General features: G+C 35.9%; 1 protein-coding gene across 1 annotated transcript in view; it reads right to left on the reverse strand.

The window, feature by feature from the left end:
• LOC140235164 (uncharacterized) overlaps nucleotides 1-13,622 on the reverse strand; it is a 30,486-nt gene extending 16,864 nt beyond the window's left edge. Inside the window, exons 1-3 of the mRNA XM_072315199.1 lie at nucleotides 13,443-13,622; nucleotides 11,971-12,028; nucleotides 6,350-6,465 (exon numbers count right to left, since the gene is read on the reverse strand). Coding sequence (XP_072171300.1) covers nucleotides 6,350-6,465; nucleotides 11,971-12,028; nucleotides 13,443-13,514 — 246 coding nt within the window. The 5' untranslated portion in view covers nucleotides 13,515-13,622. The remainder of the gene's footprint in view (nucleotides 1-6,349; nucleotides 6,466-11,970; nucleotides 12,029-13,442) is intronic.
• Nucleotides 13,623-17,176: the final 3,554 nt, after the last annotated feature.

A 17,176-nucleotide genomic window follows, 5' to 3' on the forward strand; every position in this document is an offset into this window, starting at 1 on the left:
CTCAACATGACCTTCAAAGATGTACCAATTGCTAGATTCAGTACTACAAAACAGTCAATATTTGCTTCAGACATACAAAGGTTGTACATGATCACTTGTGTAAGAGTTCAATATGAAAATAACATTTTCAACTTTGCAAGTTACGCCAAATACTTTATGGAAATGTAACTTGCTTTCATTTACACCTCTAATCAAAATATATATATGCAATGGAATCTAATAGAGGCATTGCTGGGGTTTTTTTTTCCCTTTGAAATTGAAATTAGCAATATTGCAACCAAGTCAAGAACCATAAAATGTTGCATTATATTGTGGTTTGTTTCTGTTAGAATGTATCAACACTAACTTCTGCATTACGACACTGTTTGACGTCATACACCCCAAATGTGTCAAACTGCTGACACACAGACAAACAGGATTTAGCTCTTGAAAGTAATAAATCACCTCTTCTTGGACCTGTAGCATATATACATAGCACATACTCAGCATATATCTCTGAAGTGCCCTGCATATTTGTACTTGCACATTCTAAGCATAACATATGTACATGTATGTACAGGTATGCATCACACAAGAAAATTCAAAATAACATTGTCATATTCACTGCAAGGATACCGATTCACACAAAGAAATGCTAATTTTCAATAACTCTGCCAATTGGAGACCTAGAAGTTTCAGCCCTCGGTTATACTCACGAAAAGAATATGGATATTAACAACAACATGCTACAACAGTACCAGACATAATTTAGTTTCCTTGTGTTTAGATGCATCAATTTATAGCCTACCCGTGGCTGCAGGAAGAAAGGGGAGTACCACACCATGCTAACACACATGCCGACAATACATTACAGTGAAACCCCGTTATAACTAGTTCGGTTATAACGAGGAACCGCTTACAACGAGGTGATCGCGTCGGTCCCGTTTTCCTTTGCATGTAAAGCTATGGCAGAACGAATCGGTTATAACGAGTTCGATTATAACGAGATTCCGGTTATAACGAGGACATTTTCGGCACATAGTGATAAAGAAAAACATAAGATATTTGATCGGATATAACAAGGTACCATTTTTTGACTTGCCGCTTTTCAAACACGCGACAAACGAAACACTGAAAATCGAATTCACGCTATCCATGTCTTTTTACCGTTTTGCAGAGAACGGTTCCTCCCATGTTTTCTTCTAAACCACGCAATAAGACACATTAATACCATCCGATGTTCCTACTAAATTATTAAACATATAATCATTCGATTTTCTTTTTTTCGCGAGATCACACACGTGCGTAATGTTATAGGTCAGACCACAGCGCAACAAGGAAAAAAAGATTTAACGCACTCAAAAACTTTTCATGAAGCGACACTCGTGGCGAATATGGAAATTGGAATGCGTGTGCAACTCAACATTTTATCCTGTCTATTTGTAGTCCCAACTCCCAGTTCCTTTGCTGGTTAGCAAATATGAGAGTATGATTATAGCCGAAATAATAATGAAATCGCGATCTCGCCGGGTGACAGTATAGTGTAAAAATAGTTGAATAACGCAATCCTGTCGCATATTTTTTTAAGAACGGATGTATACATTGCGAAGGGATTTCGGAAGAAGATAAAGAACGCATCTTTAATCCCTTCGGGCGCAACGATAATACATCGTATGATATTACAGCCGAAATGATTCATGTAATCATCGCATTCCCGCTGGGCACCAACAGCGTAAAATAACCTCGCAAGTTACGGTAAACGACGCACGTATGTTACTCTGAAATCATCGCGATCTCGCCGGATGACAGTAGCGTAAAAATAGTTGAATAACGCATGTTAAGCTACTTAATCGGTGTTCAGAAGAAGAAACAAACGCATTTAACAATTTGAATAGATCTGCGTTTGTTCATTATCACAATTTTAACAACGCATTTCACAATGAAGATTTTTCTTTCTTTCAGAATGGTCTACGAGGAACAGATTTGCGTAAAAAGGATCACAACCTTCTAAATTCAATCCTGTCGCATATTTTTCAAGAACGGATGTACAAAACGCGCAGAGATTTTTGGAAGAAAATGAACAACGCATTTTAATCCTTTCGGGCACAACGAACATACATTTTATAAGATTACAGATGAAATGATTCATGAAATTATCACATTCCCGCTTGACACCAACAGCGTAAAAATACCTCGCAAGTTACGGTAAACAACGCATGTATGTTACTTCATTTGTGCTGGCGTTTAGAAAAACTTAAACACATTTTATACAATCTGATTTTAATATAACATAGACCTATACTTCTCAAGAACATAACATGCACTATTATGCGAAGAGATTTTCGGAAGAAAAATAAAGAATTAACCTATTTCAACCCCGACTTTTTCGCCTAATTCACAAATAATTTCCCTTTATTCTCTCGATAATAATGATCCATATTATTGTGTAATAACAACGCAAAGGATGTTCTTAACTTTCATTGATGGGTATATTATGACGTCGTGCTTATGTTTTTCTTTGTTTTTGATGCGTACGGTTATAACGAGGTACCGGTTATAACGAGGTAATATCCACGGACCTCGTTATAACGGGGTATCACTGTATTACTGTTGACTGGAAAAGGGAGGGGGGAGGTTGAAAACATAAGAAGTAAGTGACTTTTTAATCCAGACGATGTGTTTGTCTAATGATGGTACCGAATTTGTAATCATACACATTGTAACAGTCTCATAACTCACATGTATCATACCATTGATGCAGTCGAGAGCCTCCAAGGACCATATAACCCATATTTAGCACTTAAAAAATGTACCCCTCGACTAGGCGATAAATTTATGCTGACATCACCCCACGACGTCAGCACATATCTGCTGCTCGTGACAACTCATGTTTTGCACCGGGAAAAACACCAGAACCATGATGTCAGATAGACTGGTTCCACTGAACTACTCACTAAAGTGCAATTTGCTCTACAGTGAGAGAGAGAGAGGAATTTGTAGGTTCATTTAATGAAAGTGAATCTTGACTGTGTAATTTGCATGATCATGTGACACCGAAACTGATCTCATACTTAACCCAAATCTCTTCAAATGTGCTACTATAAAACATGGTACAAGATGCAGAAGGCACTTTTCAAATTAAATTTTGGCTCATGAAAAAAAGAAAGAAAGAAAGAAAAAAAAAGTTTAAAATCTGAGAAAAAAAATCACAACACCAATGAATTTGAATTTCCAAAGATTCCACCCTTACATAAAGTTCCCGTCTAAGCACCGGTGTAGCAAAAAAAAAGGGGGGGGGGGCGATGGGGACGGTCGCCTCCTTTACAGATTCTGAATAATTCTGAGTGCACAAGACTTATCACTTCCATTCCGAAAAAAATCAGTAGTTTCCTCATGTACATGGGAATATCCTCTTTCAATCAACCCTTTCCTCTCTCAGTTCCCCCGATCGTTTTGTTTATTTTTTGATAATTTCCCAAATATTCCATCAAATATGCGTTTACGAGATATCTCAATTTCAACTTTAAAAAGGCAAAAGCTCTCTCGTGCAGGAACGGTGGGGATACCACTCTTCCACACTTTCTCCCGGTTCGCCTATTCCAGATGCATTCCATACATGAAATATGATCGCAATGTGCCGTTCACTGCAAGAGGTGTTCCACAGAAAATATCAAAGGATAGTTGACAGGGAGGAATGCATTAAAATTTAAGAGAAATAGGGCAAAAGTGTTTGCAAACTGATGGATGATCACATATTTGTACTTGTAATGTATGCTTGTCCAAGATGAAATATTGTGCACAAATCTTTGTGTTATCACAAGGGATACTCAAACATGCTGTCTTTTGTTAAGAGATCATGAGACTTCAACGGTACTGCGTGTTTCACAGAGCAACATCAGAAGGATGTTGTTTTCTGGTAAACACTGTAATTGTCATTTTCACTCATTTAAAGATACCACAGTCATTTGATTTATACAAGTGAGGCAGGAAAACACATGCCTCATCTGGAACAACAAAGTGTGGATGCCTGAGGGAAAACTGTCTGTTTGGTTTGTTTTTGTTGTTTTTTTTTTTCCAGTCAGATCTAGTAATCAACCCCAATTGATGGGTGTCTGTCAGCTCATGTGAAATGGAAAGTTTCAAAGTTCTTGCCAATAAAAAATGTTTACTGACAGCGTGATAGAAAGTATGATAATTGTGGGATCATGTTATGTACAGTTTATCTGTAAAATGAAGTCACTTCACACAACATTGTAAAGGCATATCAGATCATCAGATTCTGAGTACGCAAGAGTATGCATGGTGGAATGTTGGGTCAATAAAACATGGAATGCTATAAACTGTTCATATTAAAGTGAAAAGTTATCAATTTCACAGATATAAAAACGGACTTGGTGGTATAGCAGAGCATCTGTTTAATGGTACATACATCATTTATTTGAATAAGCAAGTTTGTATCTGACTTATTGTAGGAATGCCAATTTACTGTACAATATTAGAATATACCTACTCTACATGCCATAAAACTAAGGACAGAGCATGCAAGTTTTTAGACAAGGAACATGATGGGAGGATAAATACTCACTTTTATTCACTTTTAAAGTTGTAAAACAATCTAAATAGTACAGCCACGAATGATGGTTAACCCGTTGAGGACGAGTCCAGAGTATACTCGGGCAAGTGTCTATGGGAAATGTGTGTTGTAGCAAAATCAAACCGTCCTCAGCGGGTTAACCAACATGGAATTTGATCAATACATGCAGAAGTATTTTGAAAAGCACTGTTGTGGTTCAAATGACATACATCTGAAGTTTTATTCGAGACAATGATTCATACGATGGTGAAAGTCATGAAAGGTATTAATACTCTTTATACAAAGCAAAATGCATTTATGACACAGATACTATAATGAAAATTATAAACATGCTTTGAAGCTGCAATATAAAAGATGCATTTCAGAAAGTGCTTGGATTGGATACAAGACTTGCAGTGAATTACACCCTTTCGTTAAATATGGAAACGAGAATAATTTGTTCAGTTCAACAGATTGAGTAAATTGTACAAACAATACAATTTCTAGCAGGATCTTCTTTTCCTCGAGCAATGCACTTCGTGATAATTTGAAGGCAAGAAAACAAACTGCAGTTTGTACAGATTTAATGAAAGATGAAAGAAAAAGGGATACATGGTCACCCTGCTACAACAGCAAATGGTTTCCTTGCCACTGCTTCATCTTGCGCCAGGTAGTTTTAAAGGGAAGGTAAACCCAAAGAGCAATGTGGATTGAGTGAAAGCAGCAACATTAGTAGAACACATCAGTGAAAGTTTGAGAAAAATCGGACAATCGATGCAAAAGTTATGAATTTCTAAAGTTTTGGTGTTGGAACCGCTGGATGAGGAGACTACTAGAGGATATGACGTATGAGTGGACAACAATACAAAGAAAATATAAAGGATATTCAACAAAAATTCACTTTTCTAGAATTATGAAAGAGCAGTGGACCAACCGCTTTCAGAAAGCAGGGGGAATAATTGCTACTCTTAACATATATCAATATCAAGTTGATGGAATTTGTAATTTTCATGAAAAATGGATTTTTGTAGTATTTTCTTTATATCTTCTTGATATTGTAGTCCACTCATACGTCGTAACCTCTAGTAGTCTACTCATCCAGCGGTTCCAACACCAAAACTTTAAAAATTCGTAACTTTTGCATCGATTGTCCGATTTTCTTCAAACTTTCACTGATGTGTTCTACTAATGTTGCTGCTTTCATTCAATCCACATTGTTCTTGGGGTTTATCTTCCCTTTAAGTGCTTTAAAATGTGATCGTAAGAACTTGTCATATTTATTTTTTTTTTTTTCACAGAAAATTTGGGCATTCGATATAGTCTGAGTCCAAGCCTCCATGTTTTCTATCCTTTTCTTTTTGTTTCTTGGTTTAATAAATCACCCTGGTTCACTGTCACTTTACTCTGCCAGCATTCATCCTTGATACAGACAATGCATGATGTAAAAAAAAAACAACAAACAAATGAAATACCAATGTACATAATGCAATTTTTTATATGTCACACATTTTATAGATTATAGCCAAAAGAGTGATAGAATATATCAATATAAAAGTCCATAATAATGTTATTATACGTAATGAAACAAATATCAAAATTATGATATGTCATTTTCTATAATAGGTGCAAAAAAAACAACAACACTCACACTATTGCCAATGTTACAATAGCACAAAATGATACCAAGAAAAAAAAAAAAAGAAGGAAGATACATTTTGTAAGACCGGAAAGGAATTGAAGGAAACAGGAAATGCAGATGAAATGTGCAATCAAGATTCAAGAATTTCCAGAACTTACGTTTTTCACACCATACAGCAAGATTATCGCAGACAGAAATATGAGAGAGAAGAATGCCACATCAACGCAGGTTGCGATGAAGAAGGCACGTTCCTCCTGTGACAGATGCGATGCAGCTATACAAGGCAAAGGCAAAGTTAACTGAATGATTCATTAAATACAGCATGTTTCAGTCAGAAAACTTCAAACAAATTTGTAGATCAAAATCATGTCTGATTATACATCCAAAAAGAGAAAATATGAAAGTCCTGTCCATGTTCATGGCCACTGAAAACATGTCATTTATCAATGCTCCAAAGCACTTCTAACCTAACTTTTGACTCTTTGTATACTGTGTATATGTTCAAGTGCATGAACACTATAATACAAAATTGTACATTCTCAATGAACGGTTAAGTTCTTCTTCAAAACTCTTAGAAGTGTTAATGGAAGCAATCTTACACTAATTTGCATGAAATTGCCTAAAGATAATTTTTACAGTTCTACAAATGCAAATAAAGTGCTCATGTAATTGGAATAATAACCTGGGACTGCTTAAGCAGGAATACCACTAAAAAGCACAATAAAATTCAATGTACCACAGTGGTATGACATGTTTTATGTGTTATTTTCACTCTGAGTCACAACACACCTTATTGGGGCATGCTTTGGATGCAACACTTCAACTGTACCTCATTAATGTCTTAAATTGATAACCAAATGCCAGAGAAATAATCACATGGATTTCATTTTCTCATTAGAACAGCAGAGTTCAATCCAACTCTGCCAATAGGATAGTCTAATCATTTGCTGTCGAGCAACAGGATGTTTGTGGGACTATTGAAATGTTGACACTGCGCTGATGGCCAAATTGGGCCCTGTAAAGCTCCTACAATGTATTCATGATTGCACTGAAGTAGAGGTGACCATGTGTTTTATGCTCATCCAAAATCATATTGTATCAGAGGAAAAAAATCATATTTTTAAATCTGCCTCAATGAATAATCAAACATTTACTATGGCATAAACTTGTCATGACAGTATCAGCAACTTGTTCTTTCTTTCTTTTTCTTTTTTGCTTCTTTGAGACCTTGCAACAGAAAAGAACAAAATGATACAGAACATCCTGCATAACAGTTTCTCCACTGCATACAGTGTACAAGTTTATACTATAGATTTGAACTACAGGTTGGTTTGTTTTTCTGCAAGTAAATGCACAGCATAAATTAGGAGCACATTTCAATTCATGACATAGACGCCAATATGACATTAATATAGAAGGACCCTTTTTTGATAAAGAATGACAATCAAAAAAACACACAGACAAATTTGTGTAATTTGTGTAGTTTTGTTCAGACTTGGGAAAATATGTGCCTTTTCTCTTTTATCATATGGTTGTAGTTCTGACAATTTACTCTGATTAACTTAAAATCTGCTGGTCTATGGTCCTTATTTAGCAAAGTTTTTAAAGGACAAGTTCACCTTCACAAACATAAGGATTGAGAAAATGTAGCAATATTAGTAGAACACATCATTGAAAGTTTGAGGAAAATCGGACAATCCGTTCAAAAGTTATGAATTTTTTGAAGTTTTTGTGCAGTAACCGCTGGATGAGAAGACTACTGCAGTGTACGATGCCACATGCGTACAACAATATCATAAGGAAAATATAAAGAGAATTTCACAAAATTTCATCTTTTGACAAAAGCACACATTCCCTTGACTCGTTACCGGTATATGTTATGGGTAATATTATTCCCCCTGCCTTTAGAAAGAGGCAAGTCAAATGCTCTTTTATTATGCGAAAAAAAATGAAAATATGTTGAATTTTCTTTACATTTTCTTCATACTGTTGTACTCATATGACATCACAAGCTGTAGTAGTCTCCTCGTCAAGCAGTTCCAACACAAAAATTTTGAAAATTCATAACTTTTGTATCAACTGTCCAATTTTCCTCAAACTTTCACTGATGTGTTCTACTAATATTGCTGCATTCTCTCAATCCTTATGTTTATGAAAGTGAACTTGTCCTTTACACTTTAAAAGCAACATATTATGCAGTTATATTTGAAAGTTGATAACATTCTCTGGGTTTGGATTTTCCACAAATAAGATTTAGAATAGCACACAAGAGTATCAAATTTCAAAGTGATGACAACAGTCTGTTCTCTGCAGGAATTTATCTTGGTAAAACACTTCAAAATATTTGAAGAGTTTTATCACAAAACGAGCTAACTGCACTCTTGTTTAGAAGAAATAATTTGCAATTAAAGGTGTGCTGAAAAAAGAAAATTATTTAAACATAATGGGATATTCTTAATCATAACTTCATGAATATTCCTTGTTATGTTATAAGTGAGGTAATACAGGAAAAGTTTATTTACACATACAGAGTGTAGCTCTATCTGATGGGCTTACTTTTAAAATGTCTGAAAATGGGACTTAGCCCATTTTGCAATGAAACTCTTTATTCATAAGTTTAGCTCCTCATCTTAATATTTTCTTCCAGTATACAACAGTAGCAAGAATAAGGAAATCAAATATCACACACTCACATGTCTACATTGTACTGGACTACAATCTTAGCTTCTTTTTTTTACTCGATATATTGACTGCAGTTCTACAGGTGTAACATGAGAAAATCATAGATGTATGCCATGATAAAGCGAGTTAATTTGTTATAAAGAATCAGAATTTATTTACAAGTGTGCAGCCAGAAGGAAGGAGCTGAACAGCAAAGGTGATTATGTATCTGACATTGCAGCTGATTGACAAATTGCCCTACATCTACAGACATAAATGAGCACCAATTATCAGTGTTTTAGTAGAAGCCATGTTAATGAATCATGGGCATGCACGCTCGGACAGGATTTACTTCAATGTATGGCAATTTGTCAATCAATTGCAATGAAAACAATGTGAAATGAAAAATTTAATGAATGTGAATACCTCTGACAGAACCTTGCAAAAGAAAGCTGGTGCATACACACTGAATCATTTGGTCAATGGTAAACAACCGTCTTGTGAGTCTTCATCAGGTGATTATCACTATGGCAACTACATCCCGCCTCGGGAGACATGACGCATTTCCTGTCATATTGCCAATGCAGTATCACAATGAATTACTCATACTCCCTATACCACGTAATATGATCAAAAGCTAACGAGAGGACATGTCTCTGGCACTGCTACACTGCCACCCTCATTCAGCAACTAAGTCATGGGTGATGCAATTTGTACAAATTACCCGCTCCTTTTCCTAAATGGTGCCCTATGTCATAGTTTTGTTGTCTAATAATAACGAGGGTAAAAGAGTGACTTGATATTGGCCATCTCTCTCTCTCTCTCTCACCTCTACTTCCTGCAGAAACAGTGTGCATGGTGTGAGTATAATACAAATTTATGAGCCAGACCATATTCTTTTCTTTTTTTTGGGGGGGGGGGGGGAGTGGGCTTAGGTGATTTTTAACTAAAGTGGTTAAATAACTGCCACTGCGGCACTTCCACCCCACACTGCTGAATTGCTTTTCTGGAAGCAAGAGTTTAACACTGCACAGCTACGGTAAAAGTGGTAATTTTCGGTGTTGACATTTTCGCGCATTTCGCGCAACCAGAAACTAGCGAGAAAATAAAAGCATGCAAATATTTTTGCTTGCCTTATTATGTTCCCTTGATTCCGCGGAATTAAAAACACGCGAAACTCTTCTTGCCAGGCCGAGCACAAAAAATTAGTCACGCGAAAATATCCACTTTTACAGTAATTTTCACTGATTGCTTTTGTTCTTCACAGAAATGAACTCTGTGAAAGCAATTTTTTTCATATCTCATCACAACTACTAGTATAGAACTAAAAAATATAAATTACATCTCATTCAAAAGAGAAAGGGATAGGAAAACACTGTATGATAACCCTTTTTTCTAAAATGATAGTCAGTTAAAATTACATCCAAGTTTTTTTTTCCAGATGTTCAACTTCTATCATTAATTTTGTTTACTGTTTGCAGTAAGCAGGAAAATTGGATATTCATACAATGTATAGCCAATTATTTACTCTCTAAAAAAAATCGAGTGAAAATATTCACTCTTGAAGGAGTGAATACAAAAAGGAGTGAATTTAGAGTGAATTGGAGTGAATTTTGAGTGAAAATGTTCATTTTCACTTGTTTTAGAGTGACCTCAGGGATCACTCCAAAATCTTCGAGTGATCCCTGAGATCACTCCAAAATGAGTGAAAATGAACGTTTTCACTCAGATTTCACTCAAATTTCACTCTAAATTCACTCTTTTTTGTATTCACTCCTTTAAGAGTGAATATTTTCACTCGATTTTTTTTAGAGAGTAACTACCAGACTTGAGTTCTAGCAACCTATATGCATAAGTAGTAAGTCCTGACTGGAAACATAAATTACCATTACACTGTAATGTGCATCTGTTGTGAATGAAGACATGCCAACAATGGTCTTGTGATAAACTTTGCTGTTTAGGTAAGGCTGAAACCAGACAGTCAATTCCTATATAGAGAGACTGTTACAGTCTCAAAATTCAGGAAAGAACTTTCCAGTCACTATCAAAACAAATACTGGTACAGCATCCGTCACATCTATATTTTGATTTCTTTCTTTCTGTTTTGTTTTGTTTTTTGCTTCTTTTAAAGTTTGTTTTTATTTCTGTTTTTCTTTATTGATTTTATGAGTGTACCTCAGTGATAGCAATTTTGTTTGGGTGATGTATCGAACTAAAGAAATTACTGAAATTCACTGCATTTCATTAAGATTTCAGTAGGTACAGTAGTCTTGGCATTAAATCAGGTAGTATCAGGCAAACCATTTCTTACCCGATTTACTGGATAGCATGTTTCATTATTGCCGCCCACAGATACCACAAACTACAATGTAATTATGCACTTTTCTACCAGCATCATTAAATTATGTGCAATTACCCTATAGTCTTGATAGAGTTGAAATCTCAGACATGGAAGGCTAAAAAAAAAAGAGCATTTAGCATGATATATCTTGAGCAGAATTTTTCGGTAAGGATATTTTTAAAGTATGATTTTGTAGTATAAACTACCGAGCGGAGAACCATTCACACTGACATGTCCCCTGAGTGTTATACGATTGTACCGAGATGTCTTTACTATCCAATATGTCACATCAGCAATGATAATCAATGCAATAAATATCGAGCCCCTTTCCATTGACCTGTCATATATTATACAAATTGTATGTATCATAAACTTGCACTTTAAATTTCTTGGTAACATATACTGTTTTCATATATTTCCCTTCTTAAAGTCTACAGCTCTAGTATTCAGTTACATGCAACAGCAAAACATGCATTTGTAACAAGAATATATTGTCTTTATACTTGAACAAAAAAGATATTGTTTTGCTTATCAACATTTTCATTTCTTCCACTTCAACACAGATTTCATAAACCAGGTCTATATTTGATTAGCATTCATTATTTTCATTCTTTAACTTCCACATAAATCATGAACTGTGTCAGGTCATTGTACTACTGACATGGTAAAAAGGGCTTTATGAGAAGATCTGATACAAAACAGTTTACTTGCTGTTCGTGTCAGATAACAACATCTAATTCACTTAATTTCATACAGATTCAAGAAAAGTGTACTCACATTGCATATCAACATGAATCTTGAAAGCAGATGCCCCAAGTGCTAGAGCTGCATATATCTGTCAGACAAAAGAAAAGTTATCAAAACAAGCTACTAAACAAAAATGACAAACCAGGGCAGAAATATGAAGAGCTTTCTAACACTTGAATTTTACAGTAGGTTTAGCACTGCAAGTTTATCATCCTTATAGTTTTCAAACAAAAATAGGAACATTAAGACTGGGTTAAGTGGGAAAGTGAGAATTCAGAACTGCTTCTGTATAAAATATTAGGCCATGATTCATAATATCCAAATACAAAACAACTTTGAGCTTCACAGATCTACCTGAAGAATGTCCAAACTATGTCAACACAACTTCAAAGACTTGTCATGCACACACACATCATCTTTTATGGTACTAAAAATATCAAATGTACAATGAGCATGGCAAGTTGAATGACGTCAGCTGATGTGTATGTGCGTGTGTGTGTGAATGTGTGTCTGCCTCTGTCTGTCTGTCTATCTTTATCCTGTGTGCATGTTCATGTGCACTGTAGGCCTACAAATTGCATAATCCTCATCTGACTTCACTCAACTTGCCATAGGTAGGGGGCTTTACATCATAAAGCAATTTGGTTATAGCTCCTGTTTGCTTGAAATGCAAATTGCATATTATTTTATACTATATAAATGATGAATTGCCAGACCCCTACTTCAGTTTCAGATTGTGCTGGCAGTGTAGTGAACAATGCAATCTAGCCAGATGATGTACATGTACAAAGCCGTGACACTTGTGTACAGCTAAAAGCCATGTATAGTTAAACCAAATGAGTTAACTCCTTGGTTTATAAACACAATCCTGAGAGCCTTGCAATGAGCGAGTTGTTCTGACACAATGAAATGAAAGTCACGTTGGAAAGAGTTCCTTTTGGGACAGCCACCATAATTACACTAGTACTACACTACAGTGGGTCAGTGCAGATCTTATACAACTCTACCTAGTCTAACCTTGCTTGCGATATGCACAGATGCATGCACTCACTTTTGGGTGGCTGTGCCAAAAGGAACTCTTGCCTCAATGTCCATATCTATGGAATGCAAATGTCTCAACATTCAATTTTATTCAATTAATTCATGTGAGTGATTAGAAATAAAATGTGCATATAATATCTAGAAGAGTCTATCAACTTAAGATCATGCAGATCTATTCTGAGCTCTTTGGTTTTGAGCATTCGAGATAATGAAGATTGTAGCCTTACATGATCCCGATGGAATCCCATTTTCTCTGCTCAATTTTCCACTAAAATGATGTTAATATGATTCAGATTTGTACGAAAGTACAGATCTATCGTCAAATCATCTAAATATTGCCATGGGGGTTGCAGCCCTCCCCCCCCCCCCCCAAGTGTGGCCCCTACACGTACATGCAGTGACATCTATCCTTATATCCTTATATTCCTTATTTACAATATTTATGTTCTATACTGTCTTACCATCGAGTATATCGCACTGGCCATAGACCCTGTGCGAATGTCGCAACAGCAGCACCTGGTCACTAGTGGCATCTTGACTTGCTCTCCTGTCTGCACTTGGTCTGGATCCAGTCAGACACACAAATATTTGCAAACTGAAATGAAACAGTAATTAACGCAACGTTAGTATCAATTCTCCACGGTTTTGTTTCTATATACTAGTACAAATTTCGGTGGGTTCTACAGCTACAGCCGCAGCGCAACAGGGATATGATACGAATGGTGTCCTGGATGCGGGCGAAACTAGACACGTATCAGTTGAATCACGGCACACAGGCACAGCCATGCACTTGCCACAGGTCAGACACAGTCACAGGGTTCACAATCGTCAGTCTATATTCTTCTTATGCTGCTTGAAATAATCATTTTTGGCTTGTACGAGAAACTTGTACCTCAGTAGGCTGAAATAAATGGATCACCACAGACAGTCGATGACGCGACGTCGGTAAACTAATTCTCGATGTTGATAAAATTCGAGTTGGAAAGAACGAGATGAACACCAAAATAACAGCCAGTCAATAGAGACGTTCTTGGGTCAATAAGCAACCCCGAACTCTTGATCCAATGAATGCAATGTTATCGTAATTCGTTTTTAGAAGTGACATCTGTGTCATGTTGTCTGCCCTAAAACAGCGCAGTGACATCATCACCGAAGAGCGCTCTTTGATCATCACTCGAGAGACAAATTGAAACAGATTTTACTCAATATTCTGTTTTTTAATTTTTTGTTTCGAAAACAAAAAAACGAATTGTCTGTATGTACCTTGATTCGATCGCTCTCTCTTCTTATGCTGCGCGGAGCGTGCCGAATCACCTTCCTTCTTCATTCTTTCTCCCACTTCTATGCACCAGTTTTGGATGTTGTCTTTGTTAATGTTGTTGTTTTTTTCTTTCTTTCCTTCTTTCTATTAGCGAAAGCGCTACGATTACTGGGTTCATCCAAGACGATAGAGGGCGCCAGTACGTTCGAAAATGTACGGCACTGCGAAAAACCAACGCCGCATAGGAGTACATACTATGATTATATTATTTATATTTTGGATCAACAATTTATTCTCTAGTGATTGATGAAAGAGTTTCAGATGATTAAAGGTATTTTAAGCTATGTCAGAATGTTGTCATGTTTGACACTCCACGGCGTACTATTTGCAAAATGACACTTTCGGTAACGACACGTTGGTAGAGCACAGCTACTTCTGAGTATACCGACGCAACAGAAGTATGAAACAGAAATTATACATGTATTTTGCAAATTATACCAGTAGCACCTTAGGCCTACTAGTACCCGATTTTCAAAATGATGTCACAGGGCAATTGTGATATCACAAAGCAATTTTGACATTGCACACCGCTTCGTTCCGTCGCTGTGAAATGTGTAACAATAAACAATATCATTCTAACGAAAAAAAATTGTGACATCACAATGCAATTCCGACATCGCGTCCTGCTTCGTCCCTTCACCAAAGAAATTGTAAAATCTTTCTGACCGTCAAACAATATTTCCAACGACAAAAAAAAAAGTGACATCAGCAAGCAATTCTGACATTGTGCACTGCTTCATACCGTACCGTCACCCTGTGATTTGTAACGATTTATATCATATATATATATATATATATATATATATATATATATTAATCTAGGAATTTTCCACGTGTTGACCTTCGAATGTTATAATGATAATAAGAATGAGTCTCAAATACGCCATCTGTAGATCCAACAAGAAGGTTTTTATTCGATAGGTCTTTGCAAACATGAGTCATAACATCATAACTGTAATGCTCTGCGCGTCATGCGCAAGTGATGTACAATAATGGTCTCAACAAAAACTCAACTCAAACTCAACAAAAAGTTCCGAGTATATATTTGTAAATGTATTATATATATATATATATATATATATATATATATATATATATATATATATATATACGATATACTATATACAAATCATATACAAATATACAAACATTGTTATACGTTCAATATCAAACTTTTTTTGTGGAGAGAAACATCGACGAAAGATAGAGGTATAATGACGCATATCAAGCATTAATTACAAATAGAGAAGAGATCGTAAGAAATGAGCTAAGGATAATGTTGCAGTATTGGTGCAATGAAATATCAGAGCATGTGTTTACTGTGATGATAAAGATTAGGACAAATTAGCGGATAATCAAGACACCATATTTAGCATAATTAGGTAATTGCGTGAAAACAGTCAATGCAAATATAGTGTCACCTCAACATTAACTCTAATAGATAATCAAAGTTCCATGGAATTAAAAAATATACGTAGTAGGTCCAGTCTTAGATTCTTAGAGCTTCATTTCTTGTAGAAGGTGAAAGAAGGTGAAATTGCTAAGCCATCCAAGGTCCTTGTTGAGTCTTGTTCCAAAAGACCTGGTTTGGATGATAAATTTCATTTCTGCTAATAAAAAATCTGGCTTCTCTGTCTTTGAAATTAGTGCCGATGATACAGAATTGCAGATCCTGAATTGAGTGGTTGCCTGAGTTTAAGTGTTCAGCAACTGGTAGTGATGAGTTATCATTGTACTATATACAGAGCTTATCAAAAAAGAAAAAAAGAAAAGAAAAGGTAATCCAACTTTGGAGGGCTGTCATTTCTTAATTGTCAGTTATGAAGAGCACAATGTTGGTTTTAAGGAAAGAGGAACTCTTCCTCTTTCCATTGATACCTAATTATGTTGACAATAAAAAATGTCATGCATGACTGAGCACATGGCCTTTAAAGACAACAATGACAAATTGCACTTTTTCCAAGTTTGTGTGTTATTGTAAAGGAACAATGCATGTCTGACTGCATGGATGAGATCTGTCAATGAAAGTGGTCAAATCATCAGGCCATCAATCCAAAGTTGGATTACCCTTTTTTTGATACGCTCTGTATAGTACGCACTATATATACACTGGCGAAGGCCCGAAGCGGGTTGAAAATTTTGTGAATAACAACTTTCTTCTTGGATCTATACAGATGGCGTATTTGAGACTCATTCTTCTTATAATTATATACACACACACACACACACACACACACTCACACACACACACACACACACACACACACATATATATATATATATATATATATATATATATATATATATATATATATATATATAATTATAAATGAGCGTCTCAGCTACGTGCACTACATAGATTCCGAGATTTTCTGAGATACTGCTCTGATATCTTCAATCTGCTTCAATCTGAACAACAACAACAACAACAAATTCACGAAATCTATACCATGGCAGGCCAAAACAACAACAGTAACAACAACAACAAAGATACGCAGCCACACTCTCTCATGGAAATACTGAATCGATGAATAATTTTGCCTGTATTGCATGCATTATTTTGTATCAAAACTGGGTCAGGGACTATACTGCATAACTGTCACTGTAGGTTAGAAGATATGATTTGGATTTCATTATTATAGTGGAACCCCGAACAGATATTGAATGCCTACATACTCGTAGTTAACATAAGAAGGCGCTGCTCATCATGTCGGTCTCGTGGTCCTTCTTTGCCTAGTGTCGGTATCGTGCAATGAGCATCTTAATTGCGTATACCGTATGTCCCCCCCCCCCCCAGAAAAAAAAAATACAACGGGAGCTCCGCAATGATATCTTTAAAAATAGCGAATACAAAATCAGGATATGAAACTATAA

The sequence above is a fragment of the Diadema setosum genome, chromosome 11 (genome assembly GCF_964275005.1).
Source record: "Diadema setosum chromosome 11, eeDiaSeto1, whole genome shotgun sequence".
NCBI classification, from domain to species: Eukaryota; Metazoa; Echinodermata; class Echinoidea; order Diadematoida; family Diadematidae; genus Diadema; species Diadema setosum.